Source organism: Syngnathus leptorhynchus, chromosome 8 (genome assembly GCF_054491065.1).
Source record: "Syngnathus leptorhynchus isolate UIUO chromosome 8, UIUO_Slep, whole genome shotgun sequence".
NCBI classification, from domain to species: domain Eukaryota; kingdom Metazoa; phylum Chordata; class Actinopteri; order Syngnathiformes; family Syngnathidae; genus Syngnathus; species Syngnathus leptorhynchus.
The window spans coordinates 14,092,189-14,116,357 of record NC_141202.1 but is presented as its reverse complement, the minus strand read 5'-3'; the positions used below and the strand labels follow the sequence as shown (position 1 = coordinate 14,116,357).

Below are 24,169 nucleotides of genomic sequence, written 5' to 3'. Positions count from 1 at the left end.
AACTTTCCTCGCTTTCTTTGCAGTCGGCATGGCAGAAATGAGCGGAGAGGGGTTCGCTACACGGATGCAGACTGATATTATTAAAGTGGTGCTGCCACCCATTGGTAAAAGGAGGAATTATAGTTTCAAGTTTCTTTTTTTAATGTAGTTTAACAGTGCAGGCGGGCCATAAATAATACATTATAAGACCGAAGCTTCGGGCCGTATGAAATCTGACCGGGGACCGGATTTGGCCAGCGGGCCGAACTTCGGACATGTTGCAAGTTCCACGGACACGCCTTACATTGTGGCTGCGGAGAGGGAAGTCTGGGCGTCCCTCCCAAAGCTGCTGCCCCCGGGACCTGACCCCGAATAAGCGGTAGAGGATGAGGTAGAAAAATATCAGAAAACAAACAAACAAAAAAAAAAGCTAATACAAAAATGAAATGTAACGTGGACGGACTCCTCGTGGATGCACACACAAAAAAGGATAATTTGAGTGTGTAGGAAAAATGACATTTTGAGTTAAGAAATCTACAAGAATTTGCAAGTAATCTCTTTGAAGCAGCGGGCGAAGACGAAGATGTCGTGTTACCACTCGGGGACAACATTTTAATATTTGTTATATCAAAATATCACATTAACAAAAGAAGGCATACAATTCAAACAATGAAAAGTCCACAAGAACAAACCAACACATTTCTGTCACCTGATGGATGGATGGATGGATGGATGGATGGATGGATGGATGGATGGATGGATGGATGGATGGATGGATGGATGGACATATATACTCGCAGTTCAAGTTGCAAGATGAAACATCAATGATAGACTCAGGTTTTCAGGTTTCCACTTCAAGCTCTCTTCAACCTTCAACGTCGTGTTTAACAGTAAATGAGACACAAAACAAGTAATTGGATTATTGCGTGAAGAAATCATTCCAAGACTGGAGCTGTGAAATTCTGGCGTAGAAAGTGTTAGGTTACGGATTTTAGCTATTGATCTGACTCCAAATTGCGATCAACACTTAAAACAAGTTTCTATGTCCCAATCCACACACTGGCGCACCTAACAATTTTGCGAGTTCGTTCTGTCAAAGAGAAGACAGGTAGATCAATCAGACCAAATTGACCAATTGTTTATTCCTAACAAAGCGCACTAATACAGGCCTGGGTCCCGGGTCCCTCACACTAAAACTCGTGCGTTTTTGTGACCACCAAAAGACGACACATTCTTCCGGGTTGCCCAGTTTTAAAGAAACACAATATGAATATTAAAGCATGCAAAATATTGTGTGATGATTGTTCGATGGTCATCTTCTCCCCGTCGAGGTGTCATCACTGTGGTCGGGAGTTGGGGTTTTTCCTCTCGAAGCCTGACCACCTGGACGTGGTGTTGTTCTTTGTTCTCGTTCCTCACCGACCTTGAGGTGTTATCGTCCGGTACTCCCCGTCTGGGCCTGTTTTGCTACACTTCGCAGAAAACAAGTTCATGAAGTGTGCCTGCACATTCCTCACCCCCCACCAATCCACACAAGCACTCCAATACTAGATATTATATTGATATGATTATATGTTTCACACAACCTTAAAAAATATGTTTGCAAACCGCTGAAAGCACATTTCCCTTTAAAGTAAAAAATCTGCCAACCCTTGGTTTCAGCCACTGGTGGTTTTCTCGTGCTCAAGCAGGTAAACGAGCTCGAGCATCCTGCTTTACCTGCTTGAGCACGAGAAACAATGCTGCAGACTGCAGTTTACCTGTTGGTTTAGTAGAAACACCCGTAGCTAAATCCAAATTGTGGAAGGGTTTTGACTTTCTGGACCTGCATTTACATTCTCTTAACAAGTTGGACGTCGGAGTGGAAATGTCACTTCCGCTTTCCAACTTTTCAAAGGAGGAGTTTGCTAAGTTTACATCGCTCACCTGAAGCACACTTAACTTTTTTTAACGCCAGCTTGCCGGTCGGCCAACTACCCCGACAGGAACAAACAGGACGAGAGCTCTCAGTGGTCAGTCGAACTTCGTTCAAATCCTTTTAAATGTTTGACTTCTTGCTGTCGTCAATTAGCATGTTAGCCTGTGAACGTGAATCGAGTCTGCCATGAACGTTCACAATTAATCTGATGTAGGCAATGTTCATAATCGTACTAACGTGGGGGGTTTGTTTTGTTTTCCAAATTCTCGGCTTAAAAGGTTGACTTGAGTTGGTTTACAGTTAAGGACGACGCAATAGCTCCCATGACGTTGTTCATGTCATAATTCATTCCAATGATGAACTTATTGTGAATAAAATCAAGTTTACACAGGTTATCATATTTGCTGTATTGTGACATTTCTACATGGTGATATTCCAAGCACTATGATAAATTAAGCAACAAATATGCAAAGTCAAAGCATGTAATTGTCATGCTCCCCGCTGAGCAGGCCCGACACCCATGGCCGAGCCCGAAGAGGCCCAAGCGTTCTGGGAAAGGGACGAGAGGAATCTCGCCAAAGGTCTCAAGCGACGCAGCTACTGGGGTGACAGGTCCCCCGCTGGAGGTAAATCCTGGGAACTCTTCAAACCCTGGATTGGTCGGTGCTTCCTGCGTGGCCGCCACCCTTTTTTCCTTTTTTGTCTCAGGCACCCATGGCTGTCCCAGTCGTCATATCCTGAAGGTGGGCGTGTCTCTGCTGACCTCGGCGATCTTCTTCCCCTTCCTGGTGTGGGGTGGGTTTGTCTTTTTGCCCTTTGATGCCCCCCTGCTGGACAGCGCACCCCTCAGGATGCTCTACGCGTTACGCTGCTCCGTCTTTGGTGCCACGCCGGTTGCCCTGGGTAACTACAATCTTTGCTGACCCATCCGCTCGCTCTGTCCTTCTGTGCGTATGACTTACATGTCCTTTGCCTTTTTGTGCGCGCCGGTCAGGCTGGCTGGCGGTGGGCGTAGCACGTCTCAGGTTTGGCGTGGTTAGGCCGCTTTTGAATGAAGCGGAGGTGGCGGCGGATGTTGAGGACCTCAGCGTTCACAGGAACTACACTCGTCAGTCTGTCAGCCTCTTCCTGTTGTACTTTCTGCAACTGGTAGTTATGGCAATGTACCTGAGCCAGGAGCAGCTGAAGCTTGTGCCTCTGCTCGCTCTCGTCTTCGCCTTGGGACGGTGAGGCTGGTTTGGCCTTGGGCTCTGGTGCAACAGGGATAAATCAACTTTCTCTCCGTAGGGCGGTTTACTGGCTGGCCGCCGCGTTGGGCAGCAGCGTTCGCACTTTTGGACAGGGTTTGTCCTTGCTGCCCAGTCTGGCCATGATGACTGCCAACTTGGTGTTCGTTTTCACGGCAGAATCATCTGCATACCTGTGGAGCTCGCCCCAGCGTCCCGACGCTTCGTCGCCCGTGGGCCGCCAGAGGTTCTGGGGATGAAAAGCAGCAAGAGTTGCAGAGAAACAATTGCAGTGACATCAACTTGACCTTGCAGTTTTTCAAGCATTTGCTTGGTGCTTTCAAAATAAAACAAATTATTCTTATTCTATTCTTGTAGACAACTTCCTCTGTAAACTTGAACACATCTCATTCTGGGTTCGACAAAATGATCTGACACATTGGTTGGGTTAATAAAATGCAAATAGATTAAAGAAAAACGTTTTTTATTTTAGAAAGGTACTTACAATGTTGTTTTGTTTCCTTTCCTTTTCGAATAATGTTATTTTGGTCTTAACGCTGCCACATTTTCTGGAGTTCTGGTGGTGCGAGGTCAGCCGGTTGATTTTCGTTTCAATACTGATCCACTGGCTCTGAAGTTCGTAACCCATAACAAGATTGTTTTGAGCAGGTACGGGATGATGTCTACCAAGTCTGAAGCACAAACGGAACGCTCGTTGTGTTGCAGTTACAGATTCGTTCTTGATAAACGTTTCCACAATGAAAGCCGATGCTCACTGGTCCAATTCATGTTAGCAACTGAAACGAAACAAAATAACATTATTCGAAAATGAAACAAAAATGAAATGAAACAAAACCAAACGGCATTATATGTACTTTTCGAAAATAAAAAACTCTTTTGTTTCTTTAATTCATTTACGTTTTACTAAACCTACAAAGCGGATTCGGTTGAAGTTGGGAAATTGTGTAAAATGTAAATAAACCAAAATACAATGATTTGAAAATCTCTTTTCAACCTATATTCAATTGAATACACTATAAAGACAACATATTTAATGCTCAAACTCATGAACTTTATTTTTCAAATAATAATTAACTTAGAATTTCATGGCTGCAATCCGTGTAGTAGAAGTTGGGAAAGGGCATGTTTACCACTTCGTTACATCACCTTTCCTTTTAATAACACTCAAACGTTTTAGAAAAGAGGAGACTAATTCTCTTAGCTTCTCATGTGGAATCCTTTCCCATTCTTGCTTGAGGAACCGCTTCAGTTCCTTCGCTTCCCTGTTGTATTTTATGCTTCATAATGCGCCACACATTTTCAATGGGAGACAGGTCTGGACTGCAAGCGGGCCAGGGGAGAACCTGGACTCTTTTACTTCGAAGCCACGCTGTTGTAACGTGCAGAATGCGGCTTGGCATTATCTTGCTGAAATAACCAACGGCGTCCATGAAAAAGACATCGGATGGCAGGATATGTTGCTCCAAAATCTGTATGTACTTCTCAGCGTTTACGTTGCCTTAACAGAAATGTAAGTCACCCATGCCATGGGAACTAATGCACCCCCATACCATCACAGATGCTGGCTTTTGAACTTTGCGTTGATAACAGTGCGGATGGTCTGCTTCCTCTTTGGTCCGGAGGACACGACGTCCAGTGTTTCCAAAAACAGTTTGAAAAGTGGACTTATCAGACCACAAAACACTTTTCCAAAGTGCATCAGTCCATTATACATGAGCTCGAGCCCAGAGAACCCAGCGGCGTTTCTGGATGTTATTCATAAACAGCTTTTGCTTTGCATGGTAGAATTTTAACCCGCACTTACTGATGTAGTGACGAACTGTATTTACTGACAGTGGTTTTCTTAAGTTTTCCTGAGCCCATTTGGTGATATCCTTTACACACTCATGTCGGTTTTTAAGGCAGTGCCGTCTGAGGGATCGAAGGTCACGGTCATTCAGTTATGGTTTCCTGCCGTGGCGCTTACGTGCAGTGATTTTACCAGATTCTCTTAACCTTTAGATGATATTATGGACCGTAGATGTTGAAATCCCTAAATTCCGCTTTGAGAAATGTTCTTGAACTGTTCAACTATTTCTCACGCAGTTGTGAACAAAGTGAACCTCACCCCATCCTTTCTTGCGAATGACTGAGCATATTTGGGGAGGCTCCTTTTATACCCAATCATGGTACCCACCTGTTCCCAATTAGCCTGATCACGTGGGCTGTTTCAAATGGGTGTTTGATGAGCTTTTCTCAGCTTTCTCAGTATTTTTTGCCACCTTTCACAACTTCTACTGTACGTGTTGCAGCCATGAAATTCTAAGTTAATTATTAATTGGCAAAAAACAATTAAGTTTATCAGTTTGAACATTAAATACGTTGTCTTTGTAGTGTATTCAATTGAATATGGGTTGAGAAGGATTGTATTTTGTTTTTATTTACATTTTACACAATTTCCCAACTTCAACCAAATCCGGTTTGTATAAATGTGTCAGAGCATTTTACCGGACGCCGTAGAAATGTCAGTTCTCGGTTGCCAAAAAAATTGGCACTTGAACCTTCCTGTTTGGAATGACTCAGATTAGAGGGGAGTCTCCAAAATGTTCTTCTTGTTGGCTGCCCTTAGTCCATGGCTGTCAAAAGGAAACCAAAAGTCCGCAGGTTATTTTATTCTCATACACCTTTCAATAGTGAGCAGAGGACACTTGTTTACAGGTGACACATCCCAAACAGATCATTCCTGTTCTTCATTGGCCACAAGTTCAGTGGGCGGAGCCTCATCCTCTGAGCCTGCGTTACGAATCGCGCTCTGAAAAAGACGCATTAAGTCTCGAAAGCGTCGCGAAACCTGCAACAAAAGCACAACAACAATGTCAACGTCTGACTGATTGAACCTGCAAAAAAAGCACAACGACCGACCGAGAGCTTCTGCCCAACGCATCACAGTGGCCAATCACCTCGCCGGGAGTCTTGTTCCCCAGTCGACCGGAGATGCCCTGGAAGGTGTTTTGATTGGCTCCTTCCTGCCGGCACGTAGTCAAAATGACTCGATCGGCTTCTCTAAAAAACAAGTCACAGTTTATTGAACTCGGCACACCCTGACCAGTCAGAGGGAAAGGGGGGGCACCTGGTCCACAGGATAACCTTCTCTCCACTCGGCGTCACAGAAATATTTTTGGCACGCACAGGGAGGTCCAGAGGCATCGAGGCTGGGCTGGAGGAGCCCAGGAAGGGAGGATGGAGCTCCACTCCCCTTTTCCTCTTGGGAAGTGGCGACTCCACTGTGTCGCCGTCATCTGTTTCTTCATCGCCGACTAACGGGAATGAACGTTCCCAAGAGGGCACGCCGGCACGCTGGCATTCTGCCACCTTGGTCTCGCCATCTTTGTCCTCTGAGGCAGAGCCTATCTGAGCGTAGAGCGGCTCGAGACTCTTCATGGCCCCAGACACGCCTCCTGAGGCCTGGACAGGATGCATCACACGGCTGACGGCGTGGTCGAGGTATGGCGTGTGCACCTTGTTGGCGTGGCAACGAGCACATCCTCTGCGACAGTGCGTGCGGCTCTTGGAGTGGTGACCGAAGCACAGCCAATTGGACTCCTGACAAGAAAGTCCAAAAATGAGCTTGCATAGGCCGTTTCCGTGAGGCTTCCTGTCTGTTCCCACCTTGTCGGCCGCGTGCGACCGGTGCTTCCTCCTCTGGCGCTGGCTCATGGCGACGTCCATTTTGTGTCCGTCCTCATCCATATCCACGTCCGGTAAAGTGACTTCCTCAAAAGCGCCATCGGCCACGGCCCTGATCAGGTGGCCCGGGCCCTCACCTGTTCCGGCTTCCTCCGGCCAATGAGCTTCTTCGAATTGTCCCGGGCAAGCGGGGGGCGGGCGGAGCTCGTCGAAAAACACCCAGAATTCGGCTTGCAGATGAGGGTGTCCTTTGAGCAGCGCGGCCATTTGCGCCTTGAGCTGAGGGACGGCCAGCGGCAGACGGACAGAGTTGACGACGAGCAGCCCCATAGGGTAAAGAGGAACATACCTCGTTGACGCCAGCGGGGCTGAGGTGTGGTCCAGGCTGCAGGGCCTTGATGATTTTACTGTAGTGAGACGGATTATCTCCAAACGTTATCTCCAGTTGCCGCAAGAAGCGTCGACTGCGCTCGAAGGCTTGCTGTTCTTGAAACTGCACACAGCACAGCACACGCTGCAAATTACTGACATGGAGAAAGTGGGCCTGGGACCCGCATTTGTTGCCACCTACTTGACAAGAAGCCGATAACAATGGGTTTGCAATGCATTTGTCGTGAGAGCACAAGAAAAAGGAACAGTTTTTGTCCCTTTCCCTTCATGGGTGGCAACTTTTTCACTAGCTGCGACCCACTCCCAAAAAAAGAAAGAAAGCCAGAAGGGCTCTGTAAATTTGCGAGGGAGGGGGAACCACTGATGCTTTTCAATGGCCTTGCGCTTTTCCCCGCAAGAGTCTTCTTACCAGTCCGCACTCAAGTGCTTGCTCGGGATGCAGAAAGGCGGCAAAGTCCCGCATCAATTCTGTGCAGCTACCCAGGATGCAGCGCAGCTTCCTGAAGACGCAGACCACTTCCCGCCCTTCTAGCCGCTCCAAATCGTTGAGCAGCGACACAAACTCCTCCATCTTCTCCGGGACGTCACGCAGCGCCTCCCGGACCTCGGGGGCCAAACGAGCAACCACGTGACTTGGAGGCCAATTTTCACATGAGATGAGCCAAAGCATGTACAGTCAGTCGTATGCAAAAGTTTGCAGGGGTGCCCACCCCTGATCATTTTCAAGATTTTCCCTTTATAAATCCTTGGTTGTTGGGATCAGCAATTTCAGTTAAAGATGCACAAGGAAGCTCGCAAAAGGTTTGCAGAAGACAAGCAGACAAAGGATATGGGTTACGAGAACCATGTCCTGTAGTCTGTTGAGACCAAGATAAATATATTTGGTTCAGATGGTGTCCAGTGTGTGTGCCGGCAACCAGGTGAAGCGTACAAAGACAAGTGTGTCTTGCCTACAGTCAAGCATGGTGGTGGGAGCGTCATGGTCTGGGGCTGTATGAGTGCTGCTGGCACTGGAGAGCTACAGTTCATTGAGGGAACAATGAATGCCAACATGTACTGTGGAATACTGAAGCAAAGCATAATCCCTTACCTCTGTAAACTGGGCCGCGGTAACGACCCCAAACACACCTCCAAGAAAACCACTGCCTTCCTAAAAAAGCTGAGGGTGAAGCTGATGGACTGGCCAAGCATGTCCCCAGACCTAGATCCTATTGAACATCTGTGGGGCATCCTCAAACGGAAGGTGGAGGAGCGCAAGGTCTCCAACATCCACCAGCTCCGTGATGTCATCATGGAAGAGGATTCCAGCGGCGACCTGTGAAGTTCTGGTGAACTGCATGTCTAAAAGCTCTACTGGTGGCCACACAAAATATTGACATTAAGGTCCAATTTTGACATTTTCAGTGAGGGTCTACTCACGTTTGTTGCCAGCATTTTACATATTCATTGTTATGTTTTGAAGTAACAATACATTTACCGTAATCTTCGGACTATAAGTCATGGTTTTTGTCATAGTTTGGGTGGGGGGGGCGACTTATACTCAGGAGCGACTTATATGTGATTTTTTTCACAAATTTTCAAAATTAAAAAATCTGTGATGTAGTGAAACCGCAATAAACGAACTGCGATGTAGCAAGGGATTACTGTCATTTGAACTGCTAGTGACGTCACCCGTGCCGCGCGGCGGTTGTTTACATAAAAGGCAAAGGATTCGATAACGGGACGAAGATGACGAAGGGCCCCATGTACTACCGGCATCATTAGCGGCTTTGTTTGTAAGTGACACGGAGGACGAAGAGTCCAACATCGGACTTTCTGACCACGTCACCGTTCTGCTTACCCCCGCGTACAGACAGAGAGTGAGAACTTCCAGGCTGGTTCGCAAACGTGTTAGGGTGTGGCCTGAGGGGGCCTCTGATGCTCTTCGGGACTGCTTTGGCACTACAGACTGGGAAATGTTTAAGCAGGCAGCCACTTACGACAATCAGACGGACATTGAGAAGTATGCTGACTCTGTGACCTCTTACATCGCTAAGTGCATTGATGATGTGACCCTCACGAAGTACGTCGTCACTCGGGCTAACTGGAAGCCATGGCTGACAGGGGCTGTCCTCGGGCTGCTGAGGGCCAGGGACAAAGCCTACAGGGCTGGGGATGAAACGGGCGTGAGATCAGCTAGGGCGAATCTGTCCCGGGGCATCAAAGATGCGAAAAAGGCGTTCTCTTCCAAGATGAATGCCCACTTCAAGGACAGCGGGGATGCTCGGGGCCTGTGGCGAGGCATTCAGACCATCACGGACTACAAGCCCGCGCCGCAGAGATGTGAGGGCGACGTCCCTCTGCTCAACGTACTGAACCGCTTCTTTGCTCGCTTCGACGCACAGAACGACACTTGCCCGCTGAAGACCCCTCCCCATCCGGATGAGCAGCCTCTGTGCCTCTCTGCCGTTAGCGTGAGGAGGACGCTTGCTGCTATCAACACCCGTAAGGCGGCGGGCCCGGACAACATCCCGGGACGGGTGCTGAAGGACTGCGCTGAGGAGCTGATGGATGTCTTCACGGACATCTTTAACATTTCCCTGCGGCAGGCCGTCGTCCCTTCTTGCTTCAAGGCCGCCACCAACATACCTGTGCCGAAAAATCCTGCTCCCTCCTGCTTCAATGACTACCGCCCTGTGGCACTAACCCCCATCGTCATGAAGTGCTTTGAGAGGCTTGTCTTGGCGCACGTCAGATCTGTTCTTCCCCCCACCGTGGACCCCTTCCAGTTTGCCTTTCGACCCAATCGGTCCTCTGAGGATGCCATCTGCTCTGCCCTCACCCACCTGGAGAACAGGGACTCGTATGTGAGATTGCTGTTTGTGGACTTCAGTTCTGCATTCAACACCATTGTTCCACAGCGTCTCATTTGCAAAATGGACAAGCTGGGCCTCAGTACCTCCCTTTGCAACTGGCTACTGGACTTCCTCTGTCAGAGGCCTCAAGTAGTGCATGTGGGCGACAATGTCTCCGGCAGCATCACGCTGAGGACGGGGGCCCCTCAAGGCTGCGTGCTCAGTCCGCTGCTCTTCACCCTGCTGACGCATGACTGCACTGCGACCTACAGCAGCGTGCTGAAATATGCCGACGACACGACTGTGGTGGGTCTGATCACCGGTGGCGACGAGACTCACTACAGATCGGAGGTCGACCTTTTGGCCGCTTGGTGCAGGGACAACAACCTTCTGCTGAACGTCAACAAGACCAAGGAGATTATCATTGACTTCCGGAAGGGTCACGCCCACCACCTGCCGCTGACCGTCGACGGTGCTGTGGTGGAGAGAGTGAGTAGCACCAGATTCCTGGGGATGCACCAACACTGCGTCGCTGGCGAAGAAGGCTCAACGCCACCTGTACTTTCTGCGGAAACTCCATGTTTCCATGTTCCATATCCCTTGAGCCAGCTTCAACAGCCGGGGAAAAAAACACCCTTGGTCGCCGCCCAGTTCACTATTCACCCGACCCCTTTGGCCCCTCCCACAGGGGGTGATCCCATGGGAAGGGGGACCCATGTTCGCTCTTTGGGCTGTGCATGGCTGCGCTTCATGGGCGAAGGCCCGGCCACCAGACGCTTGCCTTCGAGCCCCCACTTCAGCATGCTTGAATCAGTCAAATGGAAATACTGAAATTATCAGTATCTGTGTTTGTATCTGTATTATCTGTGTCACTCCAAATCATTAAAGTCACTCAAAATCATTAAAAATCTCTCTCTCTCTCCCCCTCTCTCTCCCCCTCTCTCTCCTTGTACAAAGTGCACTGAATAGTTGAATGATGCACAGTGTCACCATCTGCATGAGGCCTGCCACTCTTGGCCTTAACTAGAACTGTGCCTGTGGTCTTCCATTTCCTCACTGTTCCTCACAGTGAAAACTGACAGCTGAACCTTCTGAGTTAGCTTTTGTATGCTTCCCCTCAACCAGGGGTGTCAAACTCATTTTTTTCATGGGCCGCATTGTAGTCATAGCTTCTTTCGGAGGGCCATTATGACTATCAACCTAAATAAATGTATGAGCACCTCATATTATATACAGTAAAAGCTACAAAACAAACTGACAAATAACTAGTTTTCAAATCAGACGGGTAAAAACTGGTCAAATATTTAAAAAAAAGATATTAAAAGTGAAGATAATTTGCAATTCTAGTAATGACACAAATTTGATGCACAATTTGTCTTCGCAGGCCACACAAAATGTTGTGTCGGGCCGTATCTGGCCCCCGGATCTTGAGTTTAACACCTGTGCCCTAAACTATGACGTTGAACAATCTTTGTTTTCAGGTCATTCGTCAGTTGTTTTGAGGCTTCCATGTTGCTACTCTTCAGAGAAGACGCAAAGAGGAGAACAACTTGCAACTGACCACCTTAAATAACCCTAACTAGAAATGTTTTGTAAAGAAGAATGGCCAAAATACTTTCAACCAGAATCCATACTCTCATTGGAATTTCTGCAAAAGGAGAATTTTTCTGTTGGGGTGCCCAAATTTACGCACCTGCCTATTTTTGTTCAAGTAATGATTGCACACTTTCTGTAAATCCTATGAACTTCATTTCACTTCTCAAATATTACTGTTTGTCTGCTATATAATATATTTAACTGAAATTGCTGACCCAAACAATCAATGATTTATAAGGGGTGCCCAAACCTTTGCATACATCGGGAGGGAGAGAGAACAAGAAGTCACACCTCGAATGACGGACAAACCAAGAGCGAGCTCTAACTGACATTGCAGGTCTCGCTTCACTCAAGCAGACAGCTTGCAGCTCGCAGCAAAGAATGGGGAAGCAGTGCTGGAAGGAAACTTGTGCAAAAGCACCTCACCCTATCTAGGTAGCTCTGAGCGAAGGCCACATCTTTGCTTTGGCGCTGAGGGTCGTTCTCCAGCATGTTTTCATCGTAGAGCAGACACACTTTGCTCTGGTATTTCCTGTGATGCTCCCGACTCGCTCGCCGCGTCCCCCCGAGAGCTCGACTTGGCTGACCTAATGCACAAAAACAAAATCCACACATTGCTGGATCTGGAACTGCTTTTTCATTTGGGGGACTGACATGTTTTTGGGACAAGGTCAATGCAAAGAATGCCTGGAAATTTGGAGGGCAACAGAGTAAGGCAGTTCAAGAAATCTCACCTCTTCCTCGCCTGCCCCCTCCTCTTCGTCCTACTCGGGGCGCTTCTTCCTCGCCAGCGTTTGCAGCGTCTTCATCTTCGGACACCACAGCAGCTGTCCTTCGAGCGGCCTGGTGGCCTTTCGGTGACTCTTCCTCCTCCTCATCCTCCTCCTCCTGCGATCCGGGTGAGTGGTCTTCCTCTGACTCGGCGGCTGGCCTCCTCCTGGACGCCAGCCGGGCCAGCTGCTTCATGGTTTCCTGAGCAGGACAGGGGTCAAAGGTCAGCTGCTTAGGGCACTCCCACAGGCCAAGCCCAATGGTCACCTGCAGCTCTGGGATGGACAACAGAGACTCTTCCGAGGCCGACGACATCGCCTCCTCCTCCTCATCTTCATCCTGCGTAAGCTCATCAAAGTCTTCGTCGTCATCCTCCTCCTCCTGCTTTTCTTGATCTTCATCCTTCTCTCCGTCGCCTTGCTCCTGTTCCTCTCCTTGTCCTTGTTCCCTTGCTTCCTGCTCCTCTTCCTGAGGTTTCCCTGCCTCTTCTCCTTCCCGCCCCGCCTCCTCTCCTGCGCCTTCATCTGCTTCTTCCTGCTCCTCTTCCTCACCTTGTCCTTCCTCTGCTGGCTCCCGCATCTCACCGCAACGCCCCTGTCCTTCTCCTCTGTGTCGCTCGTCACCCTCACTAGCATGGGTCCGGCGGCGTCCGAGCTGTTGGGAGTGGGATGCCTTTTGATGGCGCGCCTTGCCCAGCTCTATGGATGCGTTGGGAGTTGGCACGGGTGCGGAAGATGCATTTTGCGAGGTGGCGTCCTTTTGAAGGAGGAAGTTGCTTGCTTGGATCGCACGTGGCTCAGACTCAGAGGACAGAAGCAGCTCCGTCTTTCTTTCTGCTGAGCAGATGGGCTGCAGCGATGCATTATGGGCCAGCGTGAAAAGACGTCTCTGGGAGGAGCCGGGTTGGCGTGAGGGCTTTTGGAGGCGGGAGGGGTAAAGCCTCAAGTTGCAGCCTTTGGGAAGGAAGCGAGGGTAGCCTGGCGAACAGGCGTTCACGTGAGTCATCTGGATGACCTGGTGGCTATTCTGGAAAGCAGACAGTGATGCTGATTCTGAGAAGAATAAGGACTTGAGAAGCAAGACTGCCGCATTCAGATGCAGCACAAATTTTTTTTGACACTCCTGAACTGTGGCTTTTTTTTTTTGGACACCTGAACCATTCTGGAGTAGCTGTACACTAAATGCCAACATAAAGGAATCTTTTTTTGGATATTGCAATCAAATAACTTGTCTTAATCATTGTTTGTATTGTGTTTTAAAAGTGCTCAAAAAATAGAACTGAGTTGAAAAAACGTCCCTCCTGGTATTTCCATTTGACTGATTCAAGCATGCTGGTGTGGGGGCTCGAAGGCGAGCGTCTGGTGGCCGGGCCTTCGCCCATGAGGCGCAGCCATGCACAGCCCAAAAAGGGAACATGGGTCCCCCTTCCCATGGGATCACCCCCTGTGGGAGGGGCCAAAGGGGTCGGGTGAATAGTGAGCTGGGCGGCGACCAAAGGTGTTTGATCCCCAGCTGCAGAAGCTGGCTCAAGGGACATGGAATGTCTCCTTTCTGGCTGGTAAAGAGCCCGAGCTGTTGGGGAGGCAGAAAAGTTCAGACTAGATATAGTCGGACTTGCCTCCAGAACAGTTTGGGTTGTGGTACAAGCCCTCTCGAGAGGGGCTGAACTCCCTTCCACTCTGGAGTTGCCCACAGTGAGAGGCGTCGAGCAGGTGTGGGTATACCGTAATTTTCGGATTATAAGTCCCTCCGGAGTACAAGTCGCACCAGCCATAAAATGCACAGTAAAGTGAAAAAAAACCCCATATATAAATCGCACCGGAGTATAAGTCGCACTTTTGGGGCAAAGCCATGTCCGAGCCCCATCCACCGTCCCCGGAGTGACACGGAGGACGAAGAGTTTGAAGGATTTAATGATTTGGAGTGACACAGAAGGTTTGAAAAACTATTATGGCTTTTACGCACGCCCGGTCCTTCTCGACGGGAGCTCTCTTTCAGCTCCGTGGATGAAAGGCGTGGGCCGGCGCTCGTCGGCGCTCGGGTGGCTGTCCGGGGATGGTGGATGGGGCTCGGCCATGGCTTTTACGCACGCCCCATCATACTCGACGGAGCTTTCTTTCACCTCCGTGGATGGAAGTCGGAGGCCGGCCCTCGGCCGGGTGGCTGTCCGGGGACGGTGGATGGGGCTCGGACATGGCTTTTACGCACGCCCGGTCCTATTCTATGGAGCTCTCTTCCACCTCCATGGCTGGAAGTTCAGTAGTTGTTGGCTCGTTGAACTCTTGTTTTGTTAAATAAAGAGCCGTTTACCAAACACACGTCTTTGCTTGTACTTTGTTAACGCTACAATATAGTTACATACTAGATCTGTGGAATAACGACGAGGCTGACGTCAGGGCGCACACGCGGCTTTGTTGACAAAGGACGAGGAATTTGATCGATGGATTTAATGATTTGGAGTGACACAGATGGTTTGAAAATATTGTTGTTATATGATCGTTATTTGAAATATACTTTATATATCGTTATATGGGTCTGTGGAATAATTAGAAATGCAACTTACAATGAGTCCGATGTCAGCGGCGCATATTTGTTTACATAAAGGACGATCGATGGATTTAATGAATTGAGTGACACAGATGGTTTGATAAACGTGTTATTTGTGGAATACTTATTTGAATAACTCTTAATGTTACGTCAAGCCTGTCCGTTCTCAGCTCCTCGATTGTGTATATATCACATTAGCATACCGTATCGTTTAGCCTGTTGTTGCTGGTTCATGTCTGTTCTTGGTGTTGGATTTTGACAAATAAATTTGCCCCAAAAGTGCGACTTATACTCCGGTGCTACTTATATGTTTTTTTTTCACTTTATTGTGCATTTTATGGCTGGTGCGACCTATACTCCGGAGGGACTTATAGTCCGAAAATTACGGTATGTATTTTAGTTCATGTCCTAATTTTGGAAAGACTTTGGCTCGTGCAGCAACTTCTGATCACGAGGACAGAAATCAGCCCTGCGATTGAAGGTCTCTCATTCATACCTTGAGCCAAAAGGGCATGATGGAGGAATCTCTCTCCACTGGAGGGCGCTGGTCTCCAGGTTGCACTCTCGCACAGGCCAGTGGCAACGGCGTAGCAAGCCGACGAGCAAGGAACATCTGCAACGAGCAGAAAGAGCTCAACAACTTGTGTCCAACAAGGGACCTTTTCCCATATTCACCTTGAGCACATTTTCACACGGCGCTCTAGAGCTGCTCATCTCACGGATGTGTTTAGTCAACTTCCAAGCGCTTTTGCAGAGCAGGTAGGAGCTGATCAAATGCTCGGGCTGGATGGCCCCCTCAAAGTGCTTTAGACCTAAAACAATCAGCCTAGACGCCAACACCATTTGTTATAACACGATCGAGCAAAGATTTTATGGAAAATCTGATTGAGAGCCGGCTGACCTTTTCTAAATAAGTTGGGAAACTCAACTTATCAAGTTGCCTAAGAACGAACGTGTGTATTTATTTACCCGTCCTCTCCTGCAGTAAAAATACTGCGATGGGGTCGTGGGTGGTCGGAGGGATCCAGGTTACAAACAGGAAGTAGTTCTGGGTAGAGGAAAACCACTCGTGTGGCAAGCAACCAGGCAGTGTCAGAGGGCAATACGGGAAAGGCGTGACCTAAACACAGCAGGAACTTTAGTCACAAGGCTGGGAACAGGTGGTGGTGGTGGTGGGGTCATTTGTCCTTACTAATGGTTGAAGAAGACATCACAGGGAGCCAGCGCCTGGACACGGGAGGTGGGGGAGGAGGAAGATCCACTCGATGCTCAATCTCCCGAAGAAGGTCCAGTGCTCCCTGCAGGTTGCACGCCCGGAAAGACGAGGCGCGCAAGAGTTGCTCCTGCTGCACGGCAAAACGCTGCAGCTCCTCCTGCTCGACACGTTACATGCTTTGGTTTGTGTGTTTGGTCAGCAGTGTTTCTGCCCTGCTCTTGACTCGACTGACCAAGAAGTGTTTGGTGACAGACGCTTCGTGTTTCAGGGCGCTGACGCCTCGACTCAGCAGATGAACTTCTGTCAGAAGCTGCACGTGCTGAGAGAGGGGAGCAGATCAAGAGACCAGACGTTGCTTAATTGGGGGAAAGGAAAGAAAGGGTGAGCACCTGTTGGATTTGTTGTTGCAGTTGGCGTTTGTGGGCCAAAATGGGGCACAGCACTTTAGGAAGCAACAACGGAGCGGGTGCGGCTGCATGCCACGGGTGGTTGGTGGTGTCTTGCAGGGCTCTCCTGAATGGTTCCCGTCTCCGCATAGTTAGTGTGCCGGTTAAAGGTGGCTCCAAGCTACAAAGGGCAAACGTGGCAAAAAGTGTGAACGGAAAGCCCCCCGCCCCACCCTTCCCAAGAAGGAATGTTTCCTCTCCAGGTCAACTAGTCTTCCTTCGCAGCGCTTATTTGAAGATTCTGCACAAGAGGAGCACGTTGCTCTTCCTCCTGACCCAAACGCTCACAGCACATCTTTGCTGGAACGTCCCAACAAGAGGGCGCATCGGGACGCAAAACCCGAGCTGTGTTGTCTTACCACAAAGGCTGCGGGATATTGAAGCCAGGGCTGGCCTCTGGCTCCTCCTCCTCAGCTGGATGCTCCTCTTCCTCATCGTCCTCCTCGTCTTCTTCCTCAGTCGGACGGTCATCCCAGAGCTGCAAACGCACGATGACAAAGCCTATCAACTCCTCAAGCATCTGGCCCGCATCCTTGCAGGCGGCAGAAAGAAGATTAACCCACCGTGTCAAAGAGCTCCTCCAGCAGCTTGTTGACTTCCCTCTCTGAAAAAGGAGAGAGAGAGAGAGAGAGAGAGAGAGAGAGAGAGAGAGAGAGAGAGAGAGAGAGAGAGAGAGAGAGAGAGCGAGAGAAAGGTGCTTGTAAAGCATCGCAATGCTCGCAGCTCTCGTCCAACTCTTGGCTTTTGGGGCTGGACACGAGTCCACGCTCGGTCGCCGGTTCTGCCACAGATTTAGTGGGTTTTGATGGAAGTTTGGGAAATTGCCCACTTCTGCTCGTTATTGACTGAAAATGACATTAGGGTGGCTTTGGGGTCAGGTAACGACGACCGTCTGTTTTCTGAGTTTGTTCTCGTAACGCCCCCTAACCCCCCCCTCCCCGAGATACTGACACATGAGTGGGTGGCTTTGGCGGCCTCATTCATTTTCCACAAAAACGAGATTCAGTCGAATGGCATCTTTGGATGAGTGGAGCAGCATAGAAGACGTTATTGTCAAGAGCATTTGAGATTTGACTTGCCCATGAATCAATTAGTATCAATAGTTGGGATCTCGATACTAGGACTGATCAATACTAGGACTGAAAAGCGGGATGTACACGCTGGCCCAAACATCATCATGGGACACGCACTGGTGATCTGAACAGCCCGGTCCGTCCTGTAGTCCTCCAGGTCCGGTTCATCCAGGTCATCCAAGAAGTTGTACTCTGGGTCGTCGTCGTCGTCAGCTTCCTCTGCACAAAGCCATAACACATTCTTCCAGCGTCATCCAACTGATGAGCACAAATGTTCGAATTCAAAATAGGTACAAGTGAAAATAGGGATGGATGGGTTCAACAAAGCTTAGAAAAGACTCCAAACACTGCTCTTTCTGGACCAAAAACAAAACTATTTAGAGAGTTTTCAAGGTTAACCTTTGTTTTGTCTCATGGCCCTTGACAAATCGCTGGGTAGAAACCTCTTACGTCCAATTTTGGTCAATATTTTAGACATTTTTTGTGTGTTTTTTGGGTCTCCTTGAGACGGGAGAATTGTGGCGGCACGAGGATTGAGTTAAGTCGTTGAAAAAAGAAGGAACTTGCATTGAGGGAGTGAGGTCTTCCTTCCAAATACTCACATTGGTGCTGACGAGTAACTTTCAACTGAAAAGAACTGAATTGAAAATACCAACACGTTATACAAGTACATGCCAAACGACAAAGGTGGTCATATTGGAGTTGAACAGGGCTGAAGCTTTGCGTTTTTTGCCCAAGTGGTGAGCGAGCGATCGTTCATCTTTTGCTGACCTTGGTTGTCGGTGGCCATGAGTCCTTGCAGCCAGCGTGCCCAGTGGCGGTCTTCCTCCTTGCAGCAGGGGCTTTGTTCATACATGTCGGCTGTGATGTCGGGAGCCAAAAGCCTCGCCTCTAGCTGTTCCAGGGGGATGTTGACCAGGCGAAGTTTAGAACGCGTGCGGAACGCCAAGCCGCTGGAGCCTTCATCCCTCAGCTCCTCCTCCTCCACATCTTCTGTCCTGTGAGACTGCACACAAAGGCAAATGAACTGGAGGCCCAAGCGTTGACAATCCCGACGGTGGTGTGGGTATGCTACAATATCATCATCATTCCTGTACTGCCTGTTCTCTTTGATGTTCCTGAAGCCCGTTTTGGTGGTTGCGGCACCACACAATGACAATGAAGGTTTTCGAATTGATGTATGTTCATTTGCAATATTTGCAAAAAAATCTGCTTTATATGTCAATTCATAATAAATGACATTCATTTATGTGTTAACAATTTCTCAACCATTTAGTACAGTGGTTCTTAACCTGGGTTTGATCGAACCCTAGGGGTTCGGTGGGTCAGTCTCAGGGGTTCAGCAGACCCTCCACTGCGGAGGTCCGAACACACCTGTATGTTGTGTAAATTTGTGATGACGCAGAAGTCACACTGATTTCCTGATATGTAATTTGTTATGAGTTCATGCATTGTGTTGGTTTTGTTCTTTGAACAAGGTGATGTTCATGCACGGCTCATTTTGTGCACCAGTAAAAAAAATCTGTCTTGAATTTGAAAAAAAATTCATTTTAATTTTACTGAAGAGGGGTTCGGTGATTGCGCATATGAAACTAGTGGGGTTCGGTACCTCCAACAAGGTTAAGAACCACTCTTAGCAGAATGTAAGAAATTCTTTTCATGACACGTTGCCAGGTTTTTTACATTTTCAAACGATCACTTCAACAACTTTACAAGAAAATAATCTCCACTGATAGTACTGTCAACATTTGTGCCAGTATGTGAGTGTATTTGCACAAAGGTTATTTGTGTTTACCTCAACCACCAAAGAAGGGATGCTGAACTTTGGCTTTTTTTGGAAGCTCGGAAATGGAAAAACAACAAGTAAAAATTTGTGGGGGAAAAAAATTGTAAAAAAAAAACAACTTAATATTATAGGGCACAACATGTATTAAAACAGATGGATTTATTTCAAATGCATCATACGTGGCGCGGATTTTTAAGAACAGACCCGCCTGACGGTACTCCTGCACTCCTTGGCGGCCACCTGCTTGGTGACCCCTGATGCCGCGGCCATTTTTCAAAGTTTGCGTGCCGCCATGTCCCACACTCCGACTGCGGATGTTTACCGGCAAGGACGCATAGGCGGGACCACAGTTGAGCTCCTCCTCCACAGCATTCAGGCGTTCCAGGAAGGAAGGACCAGCAGCGTCTGTGAGTTGGTGGGCGGCCAAAATCGAGTACCCCTGAAAAAGAATCCCGCCAGAGGCCACGTCAACGCACACCACCAGGCAACATAGGGGGAGGTCACAGGTTACCTGGGAGCTGGAGTCACAAGGTTTGTCAGGCGAAATGACGTCACCATCACTGAGGAAAGTCTACGTTCGCACAAAAGAGCAAACAAGAGAAGCTTTGAGTCATGATGCAGCAACATGACAGGCGGAAGCCACACGCTTCAAAGCGTTCATCAGGCCGCTCTCAAAGACGGACGGACCTCTTCAGCTGTGTCATCGTCGTCTTCATCTTCGGGACAGTACTCTTCATCCGAGGAGTCTTCATCGGCATTGAGATGGATGTCGACAAACTGAGGCTGCTTGAAGACAAAATACGGCATCAGCATTTGACTCAGCGCGCTGACATTGGAGGGGCGGCTATCTTGTTTTACCAGCAAATTTTGCTCTGCGGACAAATTCCAGTCGAGACACTGGCACAAGGACAGTTTGTCAAGTAGATGACACCGATGACAACAACGAAGTTGTGCATAGCGAACCGGTTACCTGTCCCTGCTGGATGGCTCTCTTCAATCTTGAGCGCGTCATCTTTGGCTCCTGGTTTGGCAACAAGGGACAAGGCATAATAAGCACGCATTCTCATGAATGGCATCCATGCCGCCGTGACCTACAAACATGGGCATGTCCTGGGTTGCTCTGATGGCAGCTTTCATCATGTCCACCACACGCTCGTGAGTAATCACCTCCTGAGAAAAGCACAAGATTAGGTGCACAAAGTTTCCCAACCCTGGTGGGGAGAATTCCGCTTCCCTTTGGTGTTTTACAACAGTGGCATTTACTTGCAGACCTTGCACGCGTTTTACCCTTACATGCAAAAAAAAAAAAAAAAGGAAGACAAATGGTCCCCTTTATACCATTCTCGGACCTTTCCCACCCATAAAAAGCACTTATTTGTGGCTATCGGTTCAATTGTAAAGCCAACAGGGTACATCGCAAGAATTCGACTTGGGCTCTAAATCAGACGTCTTGAGAATTATTTAGATGATAATAATACAAGAAATACAGCCATGAAGATGTTCTATTCAGCAGAGTAACATCTTGACATCTTGGGGGGTGCAACTCCAAGTCATGGCTGACATGAATTCCGTTGCCCTCAGCTATGTGTGCTCGTCAGAGAGCGACAGAGAGAGACTGACATGCAGGATGGTGCGCACGTTGCCAGACGTCAAGTTGTGCCGTCTGGATTTTCTGGCCAGATCGATGTCCAGTCGGCCCAGCTCGTCTTCACTGAACTTCTGCGGCTGTTGCCCACCTGAGCAACATGGCAGACAACATCCGTCATGTGACTGTGCTGATGTTGCATGATGGTGATGATGTCACATTCGTTCTCAGTCACCTGACAATGGTCTCCAGTCATCTTCCAGTCCAGCACTGCTGATATTGAACAAAAAAGACACTTCTCCCTCGTCTGCATCGTCCTCGCGCATCCCTGCTGATGACGTTAACAAAAAAACAAAAAAAAGAGACTTGATTTTTTTCTACTCGCCATCTATCTACACAAAGACAAACAAGTTATGCAGTTATTTTATCATGACCGTTGAGGGATTAATCAAACCTAACTATGCAGGCCATCTTTCACTCGTAACCTTCATTCGCAAAACACTAGTCTTTTAGTGACACTGAGGGCCAAGAAAATGTCTGCAGGGTCTAGAGCATTTTCTATTCGGGCTCCAGATCTCTGGAATGCCCTACCAATGGATATTAGAACTGCTACCTCAGTAGAAACATTTAAGACACGTTTCGCCAAGTCGGAGTTTTGAGTTTTTCCTTGCGCTCATGGGAGTTTAAGATCAGGGGATGGCTGAGAATATTTGTCATTTTCACATGTCCTGAGTGTTGTTAGTCACCTAGTAAATGTTGAACAGAGGCTGTTATGTACCAAAGTCAAATTCCTTGTTTGGGACGCTCAAACATGGCGAACACAAATTCTTGAATCTTAAAGACATATTTCTATGATATGGCCTTTAATCAACCTGTAGTGGCCGATTCGGTTGGAGTTTGTTTTTGCTCCCACCAGGCTGCAATAGATGCAAAGAGGGCACATAAAATACATAATATGGAAATCAAAAAGTGGATGTCCAGGCCAAAGCCAAGAGCTGTCAGAGCAGCCCTCGATTGTCCTGGCAGTGTCTTCGAGGAGGGTAATCCTCTGCAGTTCCCTCATCCTGAATTGGTCCACGAGAATCTAGATAGCCGCTGTCAGCTTGGGTGTCACCTAACCACCTCCCCAACCGGGGAGGGGTGGGGGAAGTGGGCCCGGGGAGAGGGAGCAAGAACAAACTCCAGCCGCATCGGCCACTACAGGTTAATTAAAGGCCATATCATAGAAATATGTCTTTAAACATGTCTTGAATGTTTCTACTGAGGTAGCAGTTCTAATATCCATTGGTAGGGCATTCCAGAGCTCTGGAGCCCGAATAGAAAATGCTCTAGACCCTGCAGACATTTTCTTGGCCCTCGGTGTCACTAAAAGACTATCGTTTTACGAACGAAGGTTACGAGACAGAACATAAGGATAGGTCCATGAGATAGGAAGGCGCTAAGCCATGCAATGATTTATAGGTTAATAGAAGAACCTTGAAGTCACATCTTAAATGGACCGGGAGCCAGTGTAAATTGGCTAATATTGGGGTAATGTGATCAAATTTTCGAGTCCCTGAGAGCAGCCTTGCAGCAGCATTTTGTACTAACTGTGGACTTTTGATGCTGGACTTGGCAAGACCAGAAAATAATGCATTACAGTAGTCCAGGCGCGACGTGATAAACGCATGTATAATAATTTCCGCATCACCGGTCGAGAGGATTGGGCGAATCTTAGCAATATTACGAAGGTGAAAAAACGCAATTCTGGTTATATTCTTAATGTGCTTTTGAAAGGAGATCGTTTGGTCAAAAATTACCCCGAGGTTAGTTACAGCGACAAAAATAAACGGCAACTGAGATGTGCTTGTGTCGTTTGAGCCGTCAAAGATGATGAGGACGTTTTGCTCAGTCACTAAAAGTCTGGAACGTTATGCACGACAGCCTGAAAAAGCCAGTCTGAATAAATGCCACTGCGCTTGTAAAGCAAGAATCGATGTCCCAAATTGTTGAACAAATGTCTGTTTTAAAGGCTCGAAGACGTAGAAACAGTAAAAGAAGATAATTTACCGTCGAATGTTTGCTTCAAGCCAACTGGCAACATCCTGGCTTCATTTCCGCCAACAATCCGGCTCCGGCTGAAATGGCGGCAGGTGGTGCACAGCAACATCGATATGTCGCCACCTGCCGACCTGGAGGTCGATCGGGACATCAAGCGAAAACCCACGAAGACCAACAAAATCTGATTCAACGTGTCATGCGGTGTTTACGTACCGTTTATCATAAACGACGATGGTGTAAATGAAATACGGTATATAACACATACATAAACGGTTTATGCATGTTATGTACTGTATTTCATTTACATCATCATTTCATTCTTTCAATATTTATTTCTGTACTGTAGAGTTTAAATATGCCACAAAATACTTACAAAAGAATAAATACTTGCCCTTTTTCCCTTTTTGGCAAGCGCGCACACACTCGACTTTTGACACTGACCTCACTAACCCGTTCCCGTTTACGCAAAGGCCTTTCTCGCAAATACTGCACACAAAGCTCTCCAAAGCTGTTAAAATACAACTCATCTCACAGGTGTGGCACATCAAGATGCTGTGTGGACAGCCTGACATGTGCACAAGTGCGCCTGGGGCTTCCCGCGAAAACAGCTCATGAATAAAGGAAGCAAAAATTAAAGTGTTTAGACACTTGCACTCTCACGGCTCGAGCTGATTCGTCGGTAGGCACGGCTTCAGGTACCTGCAAAGAAGTGGCAGTTCTCGGTTGCCATAGTGACAGTCAAGTTACATGCTGATGCCAACGTAGCCACGTGACTCGGATGCAGCCAGCTAAGGGTTAAACTGCTCAATGAGGACGAGGAGGAGGAAGAAGAAGAGGAGAATCAATGCGTCAGTCGTTCACGGCTTTCTTATAAAGATGAGCAAGATGAGGATGGCGATGAAGAATCTCTCGCCCGGCGGTAGGTAGTAAAATCTATTTATTCTCTAGCGCCCCTTCGTTTGTGTGTGTGTGTTATGTGTGTGTGTGTGTGTGTGTGTGTGTGTGTGTGTGTGTGTGTGTGTGTGTGTGTGTGTGTGTGCGTGCGTGTGTGTGTGTCTGTGTGTGCGTGTGTGTG

General features: G+C 48.1%; 2 protein-coding genes across 3 annotated transcripts; one reads left to right on the top strand and one right to left on the bottom strand.

Moving 5' to 3' along the window:
* Positions 1-1,102: 1,102 nt before the first annotated feature.
* LOC147053851 (GON-4-like protein) lies at positions 1,103-23,776 on the bottom strand. Of its 2 annotated transcripts, XM_085917671.1 has the most exons (32): positions 23,536-23,776; positions 23,104-23,225; positions 21,290-21,385; positions 21,090-21,205; positions 20,565-20,639; positions 20,440-20,490; positions 20,328-20,366; positions 20,157-20,255; positions 19,981-20,040; positions 19,792-19,908; positions 18,455-18,689; positions 17,801-17,902; positions 17,174-17,214; positions 16,970-17,088; positions 16,554-16,731; positions 16,397-16,483; positions 16,141-16,321; positions 15,918-16,068; positions 15,624-15,774; positions 15,445-15,561; positions 12,669-13,427; positions 12,365-12,602; positions 12,057-12,217; positions 7,610-7,804; positions 7,160-7,303; positions 6,793-7,089; positions 6,254-6,726; positions 6,084-6,186; positions 5,632-5,974; positions 3,629-3,920; positions 1,740-3,373; positions 1,103-1,451 (listed from the first exon to the last, which is right to left on the bottom strand). In XM_085917671.1, exons 1-29 carry the CDS (start codon positions 23,664-23,666, stop codon positions 5,861-5,863), a joined length of 4,752 nt encoding a protein of 1,583 aa, XP_085773797.1. In that variant the 5' UTR covers positions 23,667-23,776; the 3' UTR covers positions 1,103-1,451; positions 1,740-3,373; positions 3,629-3,920; positions 5,632-5,860. The 2 variants fall into 2 exon arrangements, with proteins under 2 accessions (XP_085773797.1, XP_085773796.1); XM_085917670.1 differs by lacking the exon at positions 23,536-23,776 and having other exon boundaries at positions 16,397-16,474; positions 19,792-20,040; positions 23,104-23,356.
* Positions 1,667-3,487, top strand: tmem79b (transmembrane protein 79b). Its single transcript, XM_085917673.1, has 5 exons — positions 1,667-1,991; positions 2,407-2,523; positions 2,606-2,800; positions 2,892-3,123; positions 3,185-3,487. The coding sequence occupies exons 2-5, from the start codon at positions 2,418-2,420 to the stop codon at positions 3,381-3,383; spliced, it is 732 nt and encodes a 243-aa protein (XP_085773799.1). The 5' UTR covers positions 1,667-1,991; positions 2,407-2,417; the 3' UTR covers positions 3,384-3,487.
* Positions 23,777-24,169: the final 393 nt, after the last annotated feature.

What these genes read in the sequence shown, in the direction of transcription:
- tmem79b (XM_085917673.1), top strand. Translation starts at nt 2,418, where the DNA reads ATGGCCGAGCCCGAAGAGGCCCAAGCGTTCTGGGAAAGGGACGAGAGG. An exon ending in TGACAGGTCCCCCGCTGGAG is followed by an intron (nt 2,524 to 2,605) that starts GTAAATCCTGGG and finishes TTTTTGTCTCAG; the next exon opens with GCACCCATGGCTGTCCCAGT. An exon ending in TGCCACGCCGGTTGCCCTGG is followed by an intron (nt 2,801 to 2,891) that starts GTAACTACAATC and finishes CGCGCCGGTCAG; the next exon opens with GCTGGCTGGCGGTGGGCGTA.
- LOC147053851 (XM_085917671.1), bottom strand. Translation starts at nt 23,666, where the DNA reads ATGTCAGGCTGTCCACACAGCATCTTGATGTGCCACACCTGTGAGATG. An exon ending in CCCAGGACATGCCCATGTTT is followed by an intron (nt 20,491 to 20,564) that starts GTAGGTCACGGC and finishes TTGCCAAACCAG; the next exon opens with GAGCCAAAGATGACGCGCTC. An exon ending in CCGCAGAGCAAAATTTGCTG is followed by an intron (nt 20,256 to 20,327) that starts GTAAAACAAGAT and finishes TTTGTCTTCAAG; the next exon opens with CAGCCTCAGTTTGTCGACAT.